General features: G+C 45.1%; 1 protein-coding gene and 1 pseudogene across 1 annotated transcript; both read right to left on the reverse strand.

Moving 5' to 3' along the window:
• Positions 1–2,283: 2,283 nt before the first annotated feature.
• Positions 2,284–10,056, reverse strand: LOC122913382 (zinc finger protein 134-like). Its single transcript, XM_044260126.1, has 4 exons — positions 9,955–10,056; positions 9,459–9,639; positions 7,815–7,853; positions 2,284–4,018 (listed from the first exon to the last, which is right to left on the reverse strand). Exons 1-4 carry the CDS (start codon positions 10,054–10,056, stop codon positions 2,784–2,786), a joined length of 1,557 nt encoding a protein of 518 aa, XP_044116061.1. The 3' UTR covers positions 2,284–2,783.
• A 4,703-nt stretch (positions 10,057–14,759) lies between these two features.
• Positions 14,760–15,844, reverse strand: LOC122913383 (annotated as a pseudogene).
• Positions 15,845–19,279: the final 3,435 nt, after the last annotated feature.

A 19,279-nucleotide genomic window follows, 5' to 3' on the forward strand; every position in this document is an offset into this window, starting at 1 on the left:
ACTGTCCTCCACCTCCTTTTCTATGACAGGTAACAAAGGTTTGCAGCTTAGTAATTTTCTTAGCTGGTTTCATGTGTGCAGAATATTGAAGGTCCCAATTTCATATTCTGTCCCTTTAAGATCCAAGGTGTTTCTCGTAGAAAGGAATTTTCAAGAACATTGTGGTTCCTCTGTATATACCACAGAGATTCATTCCATTAGACAAGAGGCTGGTTCACACATCCCCCCACCCCAACCTTCCCCGGATAATCCTCTATCAATTTTTTGGCCTTTGCTGAGATGGCCAAGGGATAACTTTAAATTTCCTAGATGGTCTCTGGTTGTACTGAGGAGTCCTGCATAGTCACAATCTCTTCAAAGAAATTTTACATGACTAAATACACTTGTCTTTGGATCTTGCTGAGATATTACAAAAGGCTGTATAGCTACATTTCAATGTCTTCTACAATTAAGATGAAATAAGAATTTCCCAAATCATAAATCTTGGGGTCTTTCTGTGTAATAGTTCTTCCGTATGTTTCTCTCTTCCCTATCACATTTTACCATAAACAATAAACAAGGCCACACACATTTTAATGTTTGCTTAGAAATTTCCTCAGCTGAGTGTCCACATAAGGACTTGTACATTAATATTTGCAGTAGCTGTTTTTAAAGATTTTTATTTATTTATTCGACAGACAGAGATCATTAGTAGGCAGAGGCAGGCAGAGAGAGGGGGAAGCAGGCTCCCCGCTGAGCAGAGAGCCGGATGCAGGACTCGATCCCAGGACTCTGGGATCATGGCCCGAGCCAAAGTCAGAGGCTTTAATCCACTGAGCCACCGAGGCGCCCCTGCAGTAGCTGTTTTTAATACTTAGAATTTGCAAGGTGGGGGGCTGTCAATTAAGATAAAGGGCAGCTCTTTCTGCCCCCAGGTCCTGTCCCCGAGCTTCAATAAAACCGGCATTTTGTACACACACGCAAATATAATAAAGGGGTATAACCGCAGGATATCCAGAGGATTACTCAGTAATGAAGAGAATTAACTATTTACACAACGAATTCTCCAAATAATGTTGCCTGGAAGGCAGTGGACCCTAATAAACTTCTAAGATTCCACTTACTTAAGACTCTAGAAAAGACTAATTAATCTGTGCTGAAAGTGAATCAGTGGTTGTTCACGGAAGGGATAGGAAATATCAAGAAAGGCACTGAGAGGGATTTAAGAAGGGCCATGAGGTAACGCTGGAGGTGGATATGCCCAATACAACGGCTGGGTGATTTCTTACGTTTATACAGATATTAAGGATTACAAATTGCACACTTCGTGTATGTGCAGTATATGGCATGTGAAACTGTAAAAACTGATTCCACTGCAACACCTGGGTCTCCCGCTTCTACAGATTAAGCATCAATACAGTGACTCTACCTTCTTTCTCCAAATGCCCTGTAAAGAGAACCTCTTCCCCAGCAACAAAACTGGCAAGCACTGAAGGCTGTTTCCAAGTGAGTTACCAGAAGCTCTGGTTGGTCACAAAATCTACATCCTTGGACCACAATGTCTATCCCAGAGTTCTTTGCTCATGTAGCAAAGACACTAGGTATAGAGCCCACGGAGGTACAGACGTCTATAAACTTGGACATTCTTTGCTCTGCCACTGACCCTGATGCTACAGTGACATGGCCCTGGAGATGCTAAGAATTCCCAGGCAGCCCCATCTCATACAGCCACAGTGCCACGAGTGTTTGTGGCTCTTTTTTTTTTAAATGGGCACATCCATTCTCATTTACTGCAGTCTCCCCAAATCCAATTATTCACACCCAGTGTTTTTGTATCGGTTTTGTTTCCTTCCCGGGATGGCAAGTCTTGCAGCCAACCTGGGTACCAGATCAGATTCTGGCCTTCAGGGCATATGGCGCTTGGCAGGTTCTCAGAAAAGCTTCCCCTCAACAGTGCTGTGGAATATGGCACATATCCTGGATATAAATCATTCACTGCATGCTGCTGCCAAACATATCGAAGGCTGTTACAACCTTCCTCCATACCACCCTCAGGGTGATGTCTGGGCCCTCAAATAACTCTGAAATCCAGCCAAAATCAGGCCCTGAACTCTCGCCTAAGAAGCTTTTTCAGCAACACCAGAACTGGACTGAGAATGTTTCTTTGCCAACCTGCTCTTCCATTTGAGGCACAGGAAACTGGAGGATCCCCCCCCTCCACTGTTTATCTCTTCAGTTTGGCAGGGCCTAAGTGTTTTCAAACCATTCCAAACAGTAAAAACAATGTCCAAGATTAACGATGGCTTAAATAATAAAAAGGTCTTTATTATCACAGAAACCAGAGCAACATAAGACAAATAGTTCTCCAGGATGGGTGACTTGGAGACTGGAAAATCTGTCACAAGTACCACATGAGACCAACAGTGTCCAGGAACAAAGTAAACCTTTTCTGTAAGCCAGAACACAGCTCAGATCCTCTTGGCTAAAGATGTACAGTAAGGTCCACACCTTTAATCAGTCAGTGGGGGAAGAAATGAGAAGTCCTATTTAATTCCCTGAGGACATTATGGTAAGTAAGCTGACAGAGCTAAGATGGTGTCCGCCACAGGCATTGAGAAATAAATCTGGCAAGGACCTGTCTCAAAGTGCAATGCAACCCACGAGAGCTTCCCTGTACCTGGCATTCATAACCCATCTCAGGTGTTAACGCTGTATAGGAGGAACAACACCTCACTGATGTCCTCCTCTCAAAGGGTCCACACAGAGTTCCTCTCCTTATGAGTCCTGCTGCGTTGAAAGCCTGTCTACAGCCTCCCTGCAGTGTGAACTTTCTGGTGCCGAATGAGGTGGGAGCTTAAACTATAGGCTTTCCCACATTCGTTGCACTCATATGGCCTTTCTCCAGTGTGAACTTTTTGATGCCTAACAAGGTGAGATGTTCTGATGAAATCTTTTCCACACTTGCTGCACACAAACGGCCTTTCCCCTGTGTGAACTCTCTGGTGTGCAATAAAGTCAGAGCTTCGACTAAAGAATTTCCCACATTCGACGCACTCAAAAGGCCTTGCCTCAGTGTGAATTCTCTGGTGTTTAATGAGGGTGTATTTGTGGCCAAAGGATTTCCCACAATCACTGCAAACATAAGGATTTTCTCCAGTATGGATACTCTCATGCTGAACAAGTGTGGATTTGTGTCTGAAGACTTTCCCACAATTGTTGCACTTATAAGGCCTTGCTCCATTGTGAACTCTCTGGTGTACAATTAGGTTGGAGTGATGGCTAAAGTATTTTCCACATTCACTACACTTGTAAGGCATTTCTCCAGTGTGGATTCTTTTGTGCTGAGTAAGGTTGTCTTTGCGACTAAAGGCTTTCCCACATTCTTTGCACTCGTAAGGCCTTTCTCCAGTATGGATTCTCTGGTGCTGGATAAGGGTGGCTTTGCGGCTGAAGGCTTTCCCACATTCACTGCACTCGTAAGGCCTTTCTCCAGTATGGATTCTATGGTGCTGGACAAGTGTGTCTTTGCGGTTGAAGGCCTTCCCACATTCGCTGCACCTGTAATGTGTATGTCCACTGTGAGAGGCCCCCCTGCTCTCGGTGCTCCTTGTCTTCTTCTTGCTGTGGACAGCCTTTTGCTGGTGACTGCCCAAACTGGCCTGGAAATTCTCCTCCTCACGTCGTAAAGGCTTTTCTGACAGGTGAGGTTCTTCACAAACTCTACAGTTCTTCACAAATGAGGTCTTGCCTTTGTCTCTTCTTAAGGGCTTCTCTACATTGTACTGCTTCTGGTGCTGAAGAAAGTCTGCACTGAACCAGAACTGTCTCCCACATGCCTCACATGTGTAAGGTTTCAGTCCTTGGTGTGTTTCCTGGTGTTCATCCAGGTGCAAGATATCTTTCAAGATGGGGCCACATGTGTCACAAGGGTGAGCCATCTGGGCTGATGAACCTGCCTTGGAGATACTATCCTGTGACACTTCTATAGAAATGCTCTGCTCAGAAGGCGCCTCTTCATCCTCCACTGCACACCAACAACCTGAAGGCAGAAAAAATGCTATTGAAGTGCATGATGACTTTGGTGGGAAGGAGCAACCCCATCGCAGATGTGTCTAGTATACCCAGGATTTTGTGTATGGTGCTGTTGGCAGGACAGCGGATGTGGCATCAGGTTAAAGAAAAAGCTGCTTTGCAATATTGGGCCTCAAATGGTGATAGAATGAGAAAGACTTCCCAAGGGACAAAGACACAAGGACAGGGTGCGCTCAGAGAGAACTGTGAAGCAGAAATGTCCAATTTACTCTTCTGCAAATCATTTTTAGAAGGGCCTTGGCTACTGGTGAGCACTATACAGAATGTACGTCTAGGCCCGGGAAATCGGATCTAAAATGAGCAAGTGGTATTCAGGAGTCATTTAAGGACATATGTATGTCTCAGGGCACGGGAACACTGTCCAACACAGAAGAGCACTGCAGAAGGAGCAGTAAAGAGCACTGGTGAGAGGGCGTGGACAGGCCTGGGTCAGAGGTCAGACCAAAAATGACAAGTGTGATGGATCACACCTGTACCCCTGAAACAAATAATACATTATATGTTCATAATTTAAAAAATAAAAATTAAAAAAAAATGACAAGTGTGTAGAATGTCCAGAATGAGGAGAAAAAGACAGAAACAGGTACGGTTTATAACCTAGGCACCAAATAGGAGTGGGGCAAGGACAGGCTTCTGGTATTATTTGAACCCAACCCTGAAGTTACACCCTCCCCAAGCTCCCACTCACCAGGGCCTGTCCACGTCCCTCCTGCCATGGCTAGAGTCATGACCTCTCAGGCACTGAGTTCTTTCCCTTACTAAGTTCAGGAACCATAAAGGATCTGGAAGAAACAAATCATAGAGGAAAGACAGGGCAAGGAGGAAAGCTGTGGCCCAGAGCAGCTCACCACAGGATATTAAGACAACTAAATATCACAAAATGAACATCAGAAATGTTTCTGCAAGATCAGCACACTGGGCCTCACAGCAGGGACCATCACAGCAATTCATGACACAGGTAGGCCCAAGGAAATGCCTATTACAGAAAAGGGGCAGAGTCTAGAGTACAGAGGTATTATGAATGTAGGCAGAGCCATACAGTCAGGGAAAGGGCAGCAGGGTAGTCCACCGGGCTGACTACTAATCCCTGACCCTCAAACCCTTCCTCATGATAGTCTGGGGCAGCAGGGGTGGGGGAGCATAGGGAGTAAAGGAGGCAATACACACCTGAGCCTCAGCAGCCCGAAAATCTATCTTAGAGAAGGAAAACAGCAGTGCCCATGACAGCTATGCGAAGAAAAGGGCAACCTTTAAGGGAATAAAGAGTAGAGCAAAGCTCAGAAAACTGGGGTATGGGGGCCTTACCCAGGAAGACCCTAAGCACAAAGCATAGAAAACACTGCACTGCGATACAGGTCTCTGGGTCTTCTCACGCAGTTCCCACTGCTCCCAAGAGAAATACACAAACACATCCTTGAAAGTCACATGACCCTGCATAAAGCCAACGACTAAGCACAGGGACAGCAGCTCTCCCCAGGAATCTTAGTCTACCCACCACACATTCACTTTCCTCCCCAGCTCCCCAACTTAGGCCAGATACCAGGCCCTTGTGACTGGTGCCTACTCACTCTCCCCATTTCCTAGTAATCATTTTGTCCAGCCCAGAACAACAGGAGGGGGACAGACAGAACTTTTGCTAGCTAGTTCCCCTGAGGTCTAGAGATCATGCTTCTCATATACAAATATGAGTTCAGAGTTTTCCCTAAAGCCCTCAGGCTACGAATTCAGATTCCATCTCTAGTACACACCACTCTTCAGACCATAGCTCCCTCAAGTCTACGAATACCCACAACATAGGTCATCTCCCACATGCAAATCTGCACACAGCATCCAGAGAATTCCTGGTTAATCATCCAAGATCACATCTGGCTCCAGTAGCTGGTCCTCACTGCCATGTAACTCTGAACCCAGCTTTTTCTTTTTCTTCCTAAGATTTTATTTGTTTATTTGACAGAGAGAGACACACACTGAGAGAGGGAACAGAAGCAGGGGGAGTGGAAGAGGGAGAAGCAGGCTTCCTGCCGAGAGAGCCCGATGTGGGGCTCGATCCCAGCACCCTGGGATCATGCCCTGAGCGGAAGGCAGATACTTAATGACGGAACCACCCAGGGGCCCCCTAAACCCAACTTTAAATCCTCCCTTCCTGGCCCTATTTCTTGATTCAACTTCAGCAATCCAGAACAACATACAGATACCAGGTAATTCTAGCCCCTTCTGACTTTGTGGTCACATACTAAGGATACTATATTTTCAACAGGCTTAACACTTAACACTAAACTCTCATTCAAAGCCCACACCCACTGTCCTTCTACCGCAAGCAGTTACTCTGCCAGCTGGCCCACTCTGCCCCTGAGCTCATCTACCAGCTTGACTGAAACTTTCCACATCCCATGAAATCACTATAAATACCTGGGAAGTATACCGAAAAGGGAAAGCAGCTGCTCTGGCCTCACTTTCATCTCATCTCTAACAATGCTCTCTACTCCAGCACCTATCTCTTGTCCACAATCTCTCTGGAAGACTTCACCACCTGCCAAATCCTACTCTCTCCCTCCACCATGGACACTAATCTCCCTTCTCCTCTCTCTTAGGTGACTCCTGTCTCAGGCTGCTGTGTCCACCCCGTTCCAGACCCTTAATAGCACTGCCACTATGACATAAAGGTTCTCTGATAAGCAGCTCCACTCCAATGCATATACTGACTGCCACCCTGTGGACTTGAATCCCTCCTCTAAAATCCAAACCTATGTGTCCAGCTGTCTACCTATACCTCCATTTAGATTCAACATGGTCAAAGTTTAAAATTTTTTTTTAACATTTTATTTATTTATTTGACTGGGAAAGACACAGCCAGAGAGGGAACACAAGCAGGGGGAGTGGGAGAGGGAGAGAGAGAAGCAGGCTTCCCGCCAAGCAGAGACCCCGATGCAGGACTCAATCCCAGGACCTTGGGATCATGACCTGAGCTGAAGGCAGATGCCTAACGACTGAGCCTCCCAGGCGCCCCACAAAGCCTAATTCTTGGTATTACTTCTGAAAGTTACTCCCGCCACCAAACTTTTCACCATCTCAATGGAAGATTTTCCCATCCTTATACCTGCTCAGGCCCCAAACTTTGAAAGCTGTGGAGTCATCCCTGACTCTTCCCATTGTTTCTCTCACCATCCACATCAGAAAATCTGGTTAACCCTACTTAAAGAAAAACAAAAACGAACAAAAAAAAAGGGACCAGAATCCAAGCATTTGTCCCACACTTCCAGAGCATCCAGTCTAGTCCAGCCATCATAAACAGTGCTCCTTCCTCACCCCAAAGTCTCTTGTTCACTGTACAGTCAGAAGAAGCCTGTTGAGACCAGAGTCAGATGACTCCCTCCTTTGCTCCAAACCTTCCATGGCTCCCACCAACAGAAGCCCAGTTCCACAAGCTGCCATTCCAGAGTTGAATACTACTCTCTGATCAAGCTAGATATAATGGAGACCTGAGGCTCCCTAAATACTCTTGGTTAAGCCTCAAGTGATGCTTCTGCACATGCTGGTTCTTGCGTCTGGGGCACTGTTCCACACTTCACCCCACTGCACTCAATTCAAGGCAAAGACCGTTAGTGACACCGGCATCCCCAAACTCAACATCAAGTGTAAGGGTAGGTAAAGAGTCCTAAGACACCACCATCTGCCATCTGGGGTTGCCAAGATCATGGCCAAGTGGGGAGTGATGAATGAGGACCTGCATGCTCTGCACTCACCTATACAGAGATCCCCAGTGCTGCTACCATCAGGGCAACCTGGCAAAGAGAAGAAGTTGAGAGTGGCAGGTTACCAGAGTGGGGTACTGGGGACTGAACTATGGCCCTAACTCCTGCCCTGCCCTTTGGTAAGAATGATTTCGGAAAGTCTAATGTCAGATGTTAAGACTTTAGTGCTGCCTCCCATCAGACAGGCGTCCATGGAACAGACGTGCTGCAGTGTCCTCCTCTGCAAAGCAGGGCTAACAGTGGCATCCACCCTACAGGGCTACTGCTCGTATCAAACACCGTTAGTACAAGTAAGGGTCCTTGAATTAGCTTTTACCGTCCACAAGCTTCATTCACATTTTTCCAAATGGTTTTGGAGCAAATGAAGGGATAGGTTTTTGATATTTAGGATTTATTTTTAATCTTCTAAGAAAACGTGGTATTTAAGACTTCCATCTTAATCAAACACTCAGAGGCAAGCACGTCAACCATTATTAAGCATCATCAGTATAAATTTATCATATCTATCCATCTAAAAATCTTAAGGGCCTGTACACCTGCCTGCCAAGTGCGCATTAGTGCAGTCACCAAACCAGTCTACCTGGTACAAACCCCCGAAGGTGAGCCTGCTGGTGGCCCCTCATGAGAGATGTCCATGATCTCTGCTCGCCTGAGAGCTGGGGAACTGGGGTACCAGGGCCCTGTATCTGGCTGAGGCTGGCTTTTCGTCTCCTCCACAGGCCGTGCCGCTGCTGAGTCCACGGAACAGCAAACCGACAGCGCGTCACGCCTGCCTCTGAGGCTCAGGCCGGGCTCCTTACACCCCACGGCCCTCTCCTCCCGCGGAGACCAGCCAGAACTCCTTCCCATGCCTCCCTCTGGATGGGATGAAGGATGACCCCCTTCCCCCGCCCTCCAATCTCTCGCCTCAAGAACCACCTGAGATAAAAACACCGTTAATATCGTTCTTGCGCATCTCACCTCCAGGCTTCGACCTGGAGCCTCATCCCTCAGTGGTCTCCAACACAGCCCCCGCCAGAATCCCTGACGCACGGCCAGATGCCCATGGGCAACGTCCAAAATGCATTCCCCGAGACACAAACTGCTCCGGCCCTCCACTCGGTCTTCCCGCACCGCCGTTACCCGACGCGGCAAGAATCCCGTCGGTTTCACCTCTACCATCCCCTTCACCTCCCACCTCCCGCCGCAGCTCTGGTGCAGCCACAACACTCCGGGAGTCCGCGGCCTCCTCGCCCGTCAGCCAGCCCGCCGCGACCCACCTGCCTGAGCCAGCTCACATCATGCTCCCCCACCGCTCCCAGTGGTCCGCCCGAGGGCACCCTCGGCTCACGCAGCCTTTCCACGCAGGGCCGCCGCTCGCCTTTTAGGCTCCCTGCAAACCCCAGGGCCCGGTTTCCGGAGTCCTCCGGCTCAGCCGCGCCTCCAAGCCTTTGCTCGTGATCGTCGGTCGCCCAGGGACACTTCGACGGCTCACCGCACCGGCTGCTAAGAAGGGGCTCCCCACACCAACGCCCCCACGGCCCACAACACCGGAGCCGGAGCTGCATCAACCTCAACAGGCGCCGCTCGTTCGTGACTTCGTGATTCAGAGTGAAGGACCGAAACGCCTTAGGGTCCAGGGAACAAAGTACCCACCTACGCGGGATCCATCACCGCGGCCGCCGCCATCACAATCTGGACCACAGGGACCCGTGAGGAGTCCCAGGTCGGGACTCACGCGCCGCCGTGGGCTGGCCCTGGCCGCGGAGCTTTCGCGCTTGCTGCCACCCCCGAGCTTTTCTGCAGTGGACACAAGGTCTCCTCCCGTGCCTTTCCGCTTCGGTCACTCTGAACCGTACTGGCGTTCCCAAAGCTCCGCTCCGAGAGCTCCACCAGGAGCGAACAAAATGTCCGCCGCGAGGAAGACGCCGGAAGTCCCGCCCAGACGGCTTGCGCGCACTTTTAATGGTGCCGCCTCCGTGCTGGGCAGAGACTTCTGGGTACTGTAGTTTCCCTGAGGAATCGGCCCTCGTGACCGTCGGAGTTCTCCCGGCAGGGGCTGGGGCTGGGCAGCGTGCTCCCGCGAGGGACGCTGGGAAATGGTGCCTCCAGGCTCAAAGGACGGGCAGGGGCTTTGGCCCTAGTTCCGTACCTTGTAGTCCGCTGGGGGTGGGTACCCGAAGAGTGTGGGAGCGTTCTTGTAGATATTCCCCAAAGCCACAAAACCAAACGGACATATCATGTGCAATATCATCTTGAGTCCACTCACAGTCCACTCGTATTTCCTTGCTGTTTTTTAGATCCATGTAGATTGAAGCTTTAAATCGGTTTTGGGCTCTTTGGCTTGGTCAGAGACCCGGGATCAGAGGTCAAGTCAGCGGACAGGGCCAGGGCCAGGGCGGACTCTGGGAAGGGTTAATCCGCCAACGAAGGCACTTTCCTGCCGGTGGGGGCGCTGATGTTGGCCAGCCGGGGTGCAACACCCTGTAATTCAAACGCTCCTCAGCCTAAGGCTGAGATATACTGATTTCCCTCTAGTAATATGCTGCCCATCTGAAAAGGGCCATTATAAATGCTTTTTGATGTGCCAGGGCTGGTGGCAGTAAATGTGCAAAGGGGACCATCTGACCCACAAATAAAAATTTAGAGCATCATGATCTCATTTCTTTGCTAGGAAGTGATTTTCACTTCACTTGCAATTACAGGACAGTGTTTGAATTGGGATTGGAGTTTTTTTTGGTAAACGGTGAAGAGGAGAGGAAGGGCCAAGGGAGGGGAAAGACGAGAAAGGAAGGAAGGAAGGGAAAGAAGGAAAGCAAAGAAGGAAAGAAAAAGAAAGGGAGGAAGGCAAGGAAGGAAAGGAAAAAAGAAAACATTTATGAATTGTTTAAATTGCTGAAAGCTAGTAATATAATTCTGTGGTTATGCACAAATATACTAAAAAAAATGGCTCCCAGGGGACACATCTGTGATAAGTGAAAACGGTTAAGATGTCAGCAAAAATTAAGTTGGAAACATCAAAGTCTGAGAAGTGAGAGAATGATGCTGAGCATACATGGGGTCTGAAACATTGAATACAGGAAGGTTTAGTCTCCAAAATGTAATTTCTTCCCATTCTTGAAAATGTTGAATATCTTGTAAATGTTGAATATCTACTTTGAAGGAGAATTCAAATATTTAGAAGTGTTACCAAAGGGCAACCTTCTCGAGTCCTCTCCCTCTTTGGGAGCTTTGTACTATCACTCAATAAACCTTGCTTTGCTGCCCACCCAAAACATAAAAAACAAAACAAAAAAGTGTTGCCAGAATGATGAAGATGAACAAGAATATTGTAACACCATGTCTGTTCACGGCTCTAACAAACATTCAATGAACACCTACTGAATTTTAGGCACTGTCTTAAGGGCATGTTTCAAAATTGAAAACAAGAGATAAAGACCCCAGCCTTCAAGGAGCTTACACTCTACATATTCAAGAAAGATAGAGGAAGAAATACAATATATGTACTGAATTATGTACAATGTTAGAATGTGGTAGGCACAACAGAAAAGAAAGAAGATGAGGGCACCAAGAAATGGGGTATAACATGTAGCATTATACAGCCAAGGGAGGATGATTTGAGCCCATGTCTTAGTTTATAAAGGTGACTTAGTGACAACATGGATAGGTCAATGTCACTGAGAGAAAAGTTTAATGTTATTCACCATTTCCCTAGAAATGAGAGCCATAGCATACCACAAAACACCACAGAGGGAACAGGCCACAGGTTTTGGTTAGGACACAATGCAGGAGCCAAGGGAAGGCCTAACTGTGAAACTGTATTGTGTTTTCTACAGGAAAGGCAAGGCAGGGCGGAGCAAACAGCTGAAAACTGGCTAGTCTGAATAATTCCAGTGGGCTTTGGGTTATAAGCGTGGTCCCTAGTTGCCTGATACCTAGCATTGGGATGATTTAGGGCAGGCAATTTTCTTCAGGAAACCTTTAAATGATTCAATATTCCCCATTAAGGTAAGCCACTAAGTGCTTATATAAAACCTTGAGCCAATAAAAAATATTAACACACGTTAAACTCCCTAAAGAAAACATGCAGATTTTCAATTAGAGGACAATGGTCTAATGAAGAAAAAGAACAGCTCTCTCTATAAGATACAATGTTTCTCTTGAGTTTACTAGAAGCCAGAATATTTTCATTATGATTTATCATTCATAACAGACAGGCTGCTTAAATATATTGGATTAACATGATATTTAGATAAGTTAAGCGTATGTTTTATTTTATATACATTAAACTATTTTACATTAGATACTTGCAAAAAATATAATAGGGGTGTCTGGGTGGCTTAGTCAGTTAAGCATATAACTTTTGATTTCGACTCACATCATGATCTCAGAGTCATGAGATCGAGCCCCATGTTGGGCTCTGTGCTGGGTGTAAAACCTGCTTAAAATTCTCTCCTTCTCTCCCTCTGCCTCTCCCATGCCCTCTCTCTTAAATATATATATTTAGATATATATCTAGATATATATATTATTATATATAATTATAATTATTATTATATATAATATATAATTATTATATATAATTATATATAATGTATAATATATAATTATATATTATTAATATTATATATTAATTTTATTATATATCTAGATATATATCTAGACCGATGATTTATATATATCTAGATATATAATAAAATTAATTTTAATACAATTTTAGTTATAGACATAGTACAGAAATATACATTTAGCCACATATATTTTTTAAAGACCAAGTATTATATATTTTTTTAAAGATTTTATTTATTTATTTGACAGAGCGAGATCACAAGCAGGCAGAGAGGCAGGCAGAGAGAGAGGAGGAAGCAGGCTCCCTGCTGAGCAGAGAGACCGATGCGGGCCTTGATCCCAGGACCCTGAGATCATGACCTGAGCCGAAGGCAGCGGCTTAACCTACTGAGCCACCCAGGCGCCCAAGTATTATATTTTTGAAGTTAGCATGGGGAGTGGCAGGCAGAGGGAGAAGGAGGCTCCCTGCTGACCAAGAAGCTGGTTGTGGGACTGGATCCCAGGACTCTGGGATCATGACCTGAGCTGAAAGCAGACGCTTAACCAACTGAGCCACCCAGGCATCCCAAGTGATTATTTAAAGATGGAAAATAAAGGTTAAATAAAAATGGAACTCTTTGAAAGTTTCCTTTAAGTACCAATAACAAAAAACTTTTCTAAAACTCGGTTTTACTTCATAAAGAATGATAGCTTTCATGATCTATTAAAGAAAACCAGAGCTGAACAGTAGGTAAAGGAGCAAAACCAGCTTTTAATCAGGAACTGTTGTAATAGTGGAATAGAGATCCCAGTATAGAACTTGGCTCAATTCCAAATAGAGTATGAACAACTAGGGGTTCATAGCCAAAGAGGCAGTGTGGGAGTCAGTGGATGGAAAAGTACTGAGAAAAAACTTCAGGGTAAGGGGGGTTCTGGCTGAAAGCAGGCAAAGGTGATCAGTACCATCTGGGGGATGGTAGGATGAGCAATTTCATCAGATATCAAGGGTTATCAGCTATCAAGCAGGGATGGTTTCTGGCTAAAGCAACTTATTAGGATTCTTGTTAAAACTGGGCAATGCAAAGATGGGCGCAGAAGTCCAAATGTTGAGGTCTAGTTGTGAATAGGATTCCTGACAGGAACCTGGCTAAAGTGTGGTCAAGGAGAGACTCTTTCTTAGCTTTGACCCTTAAATATTGCTAAATTGGAAGTGCATTATTTTACCACCTATTTTTTAAATGAAAAAATATTGTAAAGTAAGGTCAAAGAAGACTAAGTTATAATGTGTACTAAATTTTATTTTAATTAAATTATTTTTTATTTTTTATCACAGTTTTGATTATTTCACTGGACAAAAATTCTCAGTGACCCATGATCTTTCTTATGAAAGTTTTTTTTTTAAAGATTTTATTTGTTTATTTGACAGACAGAGATCACAAGTAGACAGAGAGGCAGGCAGAGAGAGCTGGGGGGGGAGGCAGGGGAAGCAGGCTCCCTGCTGAGCAGAGAGCCCGATGCGGGGCTCGATCCCAGGACCCTGAGATCATGACCTGAGCCAAAGGCAGTGGCTCAACCCACTGAGCCACCCAGGCACCCTCCTATGAAAGGTTTTGATCATTGACATGACCTCTAACACCTGCCAGAAGATATCACCTACTTGCCTGCCTCGCCACATTGTATGCCACATACTCTGCTAAACATCATGAACTTCTTTTAACTCTTTTTTTTTTTTTTTTTGACAGAGGGAGACAGAGTGAGAGAGGGAACACAACCAGGGGGAGTGGGAGAAGGAGAAGCAGGCTCCCTGCTGAGCAGGGAGCCTGATGCAGGACTCAGTCCCAGGATCCTGGGATCATGACCTGAGCCTAAGGCAGAGGCTTAACCCACTGAGCCACCCAGGCACCGCTCTTTTCACTCTTTGAAGTCCACCTGTGTTGTACCAATTTAGGATATTCCCCAGTCATTTTCTGTTCCCTTGAAACATTTTTCACCCAATATGCTTTAACAATGCAGTAAATCTTTTGGATGTCACTTCAGAGTTGAATCAACAGTGAGTTTCCACTCCTGAACTCCCGAAAGCTGAAAATCTCCCCCAGGTCATTATCTTATTGCCTGATATTCTCCAAAGAATAGCAGATGCAATTTTAGAAAGTCATTGTCATATTCATACCATGTTCATTTTGGACAATCATATACATGGTATGAGGCCAAAGTTGTTTTTGCTTGTTCCATACTGATCCCTATGGATAATAGATCATCTGGCAGAAAACATGAGTGTTTTATGTGTAAACACACACACACACACACACACACACACACACACACACACACAATGATCAAATAAATACTTAACAAAACTATAGGATGCCCTATAAGGAACTTACCATCTGGAGACCATACTTGGAAAAATCACTTCCTTCCCCAGAAAGCAGAAAATCGGGAGGTGCGGGCGTCACACGCAAGGAGCACGAAGGGGCTGAATGCCGGGAAGCCAGAAGATGCCAGCACACAGGTATTAATCAACCAGTGGGTTGGGTTCACAGTAAGTGCTACGCATGAAGACAAAATGGAAGAGAGGAAATAAAAGGAGATGAACATGCTCACCAGGATCAGGACGGTCCGTGTGGCTCTAGCCTTGTGGGAAGGTGTAGAGAAAGGGTTGTTGCTGTGAATGTATTGGACTCGCTGCTTGTGCCTGAGCAGGACAAGGACGATGGAGCCAGGAGACCAGGCCACGAGGCCCAAACAAGTGACATAACAAAGGAGAACATGACTGCATGGAGTAAGACTACAAATTTGATCGAAATGGGTGAATTATAGTATTCGTATGTTTTATCCAAACTCATGTTTTTTCTCTTTCTTGGTTCAGTAACATGCAAAGCAGTAAAGATAAATAACAGGAGATGCAGCATCCAGCAGAGGAAACAGCAAAAGCCAGTGCACTTTGGGGATTGCACCCTGAGCTGACCACATGGAGGTGTTAGCATTGAGCTTACTGGCCTGGAAGCCGCTGTGAAGGCAGGTGGTGCTGAGAGAAACTCTTCTGGCCACTCGGTGAGAACAGAAGACCAGCTCATGTCCAGCTTCAACCAGGAAAGATTCCAACCCAAATGCTGCCATTGTCTGAGGGATCCTGTCATTAAAAAGACCCATGGTTGGGGCGCCTGGGGGGCTCAGTGGGTTAAAGCCTCTGCCTTCGACTCAGGTCATGACCCCAGGGTCCTGGGATAGAGCCCCATATGAGGCTCTCTGCTCAGCAGGGAGCCTGTTTCCTCCTCTCTCTCTCTCTGCCTACTTGTGCTCTCTGTCTGTCAAATAAACAAATAAAATCTTAAAAAAAAAAAAAGAAAAAGAAAAAAGAACCACGGTGTCAGCTGTGACTGCCCTGACGAGAATCAAGTCTGTGGGCCTCAACATGCGCCTCGTGAGTGAGGTAAAGATAGAAAGACAAATTAATCTCACAAAACAAACTGTGGGTTGCTGGGGGGAGGGGGTTGGGAGAAGGGGGGTAGGGTTATGGACATTGGGGAGGGTATGTGCTTTTGGGTAAATTGGAAGGGGAGGTGAACCATGAGAGACTATGGACTCTGAAAAACAATCTGAGGGGTTTGAAGTGGCGGGGCGGGGTGGGAGGTTGGGGTACCAGGTGGTGGGTATTATAGAGGGCACAGCTTGCATGGAGCACTGCGTGTGGTGAAAAAATAATGAATACTGTTTTTCTGAAAATAAATAAATTGGAAAAAAAAAAGAGAAAGATTGAAAAAAAAAAAAAGATAGAAAGACAAAGAAGTGAGGCACTCCCAAGGCTCCCAAGTCCAGCCTGAGTGAGGAAAATAATACCCAAGTTTAAGTCAGTGGAAACCATTTCATCAGTTTAAAGGGGATACTGTGGCTATTTTATTTGAATTGCAGGAATCTGGAGACTAAAATAGAAAATTTTGTTACTCTCAATACACCAAGACAGCATCTTTGATCACATAATTTCTTGACTCAATATGAGTATTTAGACATGCCTTTCATAGGCGCAAGACAATTTTTTGCAGGACTAGTTGTAATAACAAAAATTGGAACCAACCCAATGTATGTCAGTAGGAGACTGAAGGAATCATAGTGCATTTTCACAATGGGGCACTAGGCAGCCATGACTAAAGTTCTTTTGACTGCTGCATTTCCAGGACGTACAATTAAGTAAAAAATAGAAAGTGTCAGAATATTGTGCATACTTAGCAATATTTTCCTAATAAAGGGAGCCTGATTAATATCCATTTATCCATATGTATATGACTGTATTTTTAAAATATTAAGAACATACTTAAAAATTACAAAAATGAGGGGCACCTGGGTGGCTCAGTGGGTTAAGCCTCTGCCTTCGGCTCAGGTCATGATCTCAGGGTCCTGGGATTGAGCCCTGCATCAGGCTCTCTGCTCAGCAGGGAGCCTGCCTCCTCCTCTCTCTGTGCCTGCCTCTTTGCCTACTTGTGATCTCTCTCTCTCTCTGTCAAATAAATAAATAAAATCTTTTTTAAAAATTACAAAAACGAGCACCTGCAGGTGACAGTGATAAAAGAATAGAGGAGAAAGTATGAAGCCAGATGGCGCTCAGTGTATCTGGTTCATGGTTTTTGTTTCAAATTTTTTATGTATTTATCTAAACATATATGGTGCCAAAAATGTTATAAAACATAACTTGAGCATAAAAACAAAAAAATAAATAAACCTAAATGTGTGCCAAATTCAGGTTTAAGCCAAAGAAAAGGAGTTACTTCTATATTTTAAACACCATAATCTGAATACATATTCTATATTAATATATATATAAAGATAACTAATTCTGTACTTATTATAAGTAAAAAATAGCATTTTTAAAAAAGATTTTATTTATTTATTTGACAGACAGAGATCACAAGTAGGCAGAGAGGCAGGCAGAGAGAGAGAGAGAGAGAGAGAGAAGGAGGCTCCCTGCTGAGCAGGGAGTCCGATGCGGGGCTCGATCCCAGGACCCTGAGACCATGACCTGAGCCGAAGGCAGAGGCTTAATCCACTGAGCCACCCAGGTGCCCCCCAAAATAGCATTTTTTAAAGATTTTTAAATTTAGGGTGCCTCGGTGGCTCAGTGGGTTAAAGCCTCTGCTTTTGGCTTAGGTCACAATCCCAGGGTCCTGGGATTGAGCCCTGCGTGGGGCTTTCTGCTCAGCAAGGAGGCTGCTTCCTCCTCTCTCTCTGCCTGCCTCTCTGCTTACCTGTGATCTCTGTCAAATAAACAAATAAAATATTAAAAAAAAAGATTTTTAAATTTTGTGAAAAAGAGAGTGCACACAAGCAGAGGGAGAGGCAGAGGGAGAAGCAGACTCCCAGCTGAGCAGGGAACCCAATAGGAGACCGGATCCCAGGACCCTGGGGTCATGACCTGAGCTGAAGGCAGATGCTTAATCAACTGAGCCACCCAGGCACCCCCCCCAAACAGTACTTTGATTCTGTAATTGTGTATGTTCATATATACATGTATATACATATATAGTATATACACACTATTTTATTAAATGATAACAGATCTTTCTGAAAAAAATAAATGAATCCATATCTGGAATAGAAGTTATAGAAAACTACCTCAGAACTCCCTACTGTATAAGAAAACAAAAGAGTCACCCCAAACTACTGAGATTATGTAAACAGGACACTAGACTTGGAGTGCCTGGGTGGCTCAGTCAGCTCAGGTCATGATGCGAGGGTGGTTCTCGGATGGAGCCCCGTGTTGGGCTCCCTGCTCAGCAGGGAGTCTGCTTCATCCCTTTCTTTTGCTCCTCCCCTTGCTCCTTCTTTCTCACACTCACTCTCTCTCTTTCTCAAATAAATAAATAAAATCTTTAAGAAAAAAAAAAACAGAATGCAAGAGTTGACAGGAATGATTCCAAATTACAAAGTAAGGGACACAGGGGCGCCTGGGTGGCTCAGTGGGTTAAGCCTCTGCCTTCAGCTCAGGTCATGATCTCAGAGTCCTGGGATTAAGCCCCGCATCGCATTGGGCTCTCTGCTCAGTGGGGAGTCTGCTTCCCCCTCTCTCTCTACCTGCCTCGCTGCCTACTTGTGATCTCACTCTGTCAAATAAATAAATAAAATCTTAAAAAAAAAGGAAAAGAACCTGAGATTTTTAGTATCATCAACTGGAAGGATGAAGTTGGTAGCAACTGAGAATGGGAAAACTATGGTCAGAGAAGAGTGAAAAGAGAGGTCACAGTGACACCACCAAATGCTGGTGAGAATGTGGAGCAATAGGAATTCTCATTCATCACTGGTGAGGACGCAAAATGGCACAGTCACTTTGGACGACAGTCTGGCAGTTTCCTATAAAACTAACATAGACTTACTAGGCAATCCAGCAATTGCATTCCTTGTTATTTACCCAAAGGCTTTGAAAACATATCCACACAAAAACCTGCACATGGATGTTTACATGCAACTTTAGCCGCTATCACCAAAACTTGGATGCAACCAAGATATCCTGCAGTAAGTGAATGGGTAAATAAACTGGCACATCCAGACAATGGAATATCATTCAGAATTTGGAGCACTGTCAAGTCATGAAAAGACAAGGAAGAAAGTTAGATGCATATTACTAAGTCAAGGAGGCCATTTTGAAAAGGCTACATAAGACATAACATTTTGAAAAAGACAAAGTTCTGGAGACACTAGAAATATCTGTAGTTGCTGGAGGTTTGGCAGGAGAGAGGGACAATTAGTGGGGAATTTTTAGGGCAGTGAAACTGAAATTTTAGGGCAGTGAAACTGATCTCTATGAATTATTATGGTGGACACATGTTGTTATAATTTACCCAAACACATAAAATACACATCAAGAAGGAACCATTATGTAAACCATGGTCTTTGGATGATAACAAGTCATTGTAGGTTCATCAATTATAACAAATGTA

Source organism: Neovison vison, chromosome 7 (assembly GCF_020171115.1).
Source record: "Neovison vison isolate M4711 chromosome 7, ASM_NN_V1, whole genome shotgun sequence".
Classification (NCBI taxonomy): Eukaryota; Metazoa; Chordata; class Mammalia; order Carnivora; family Mustelidae; genus Neogale; species Neogale vison.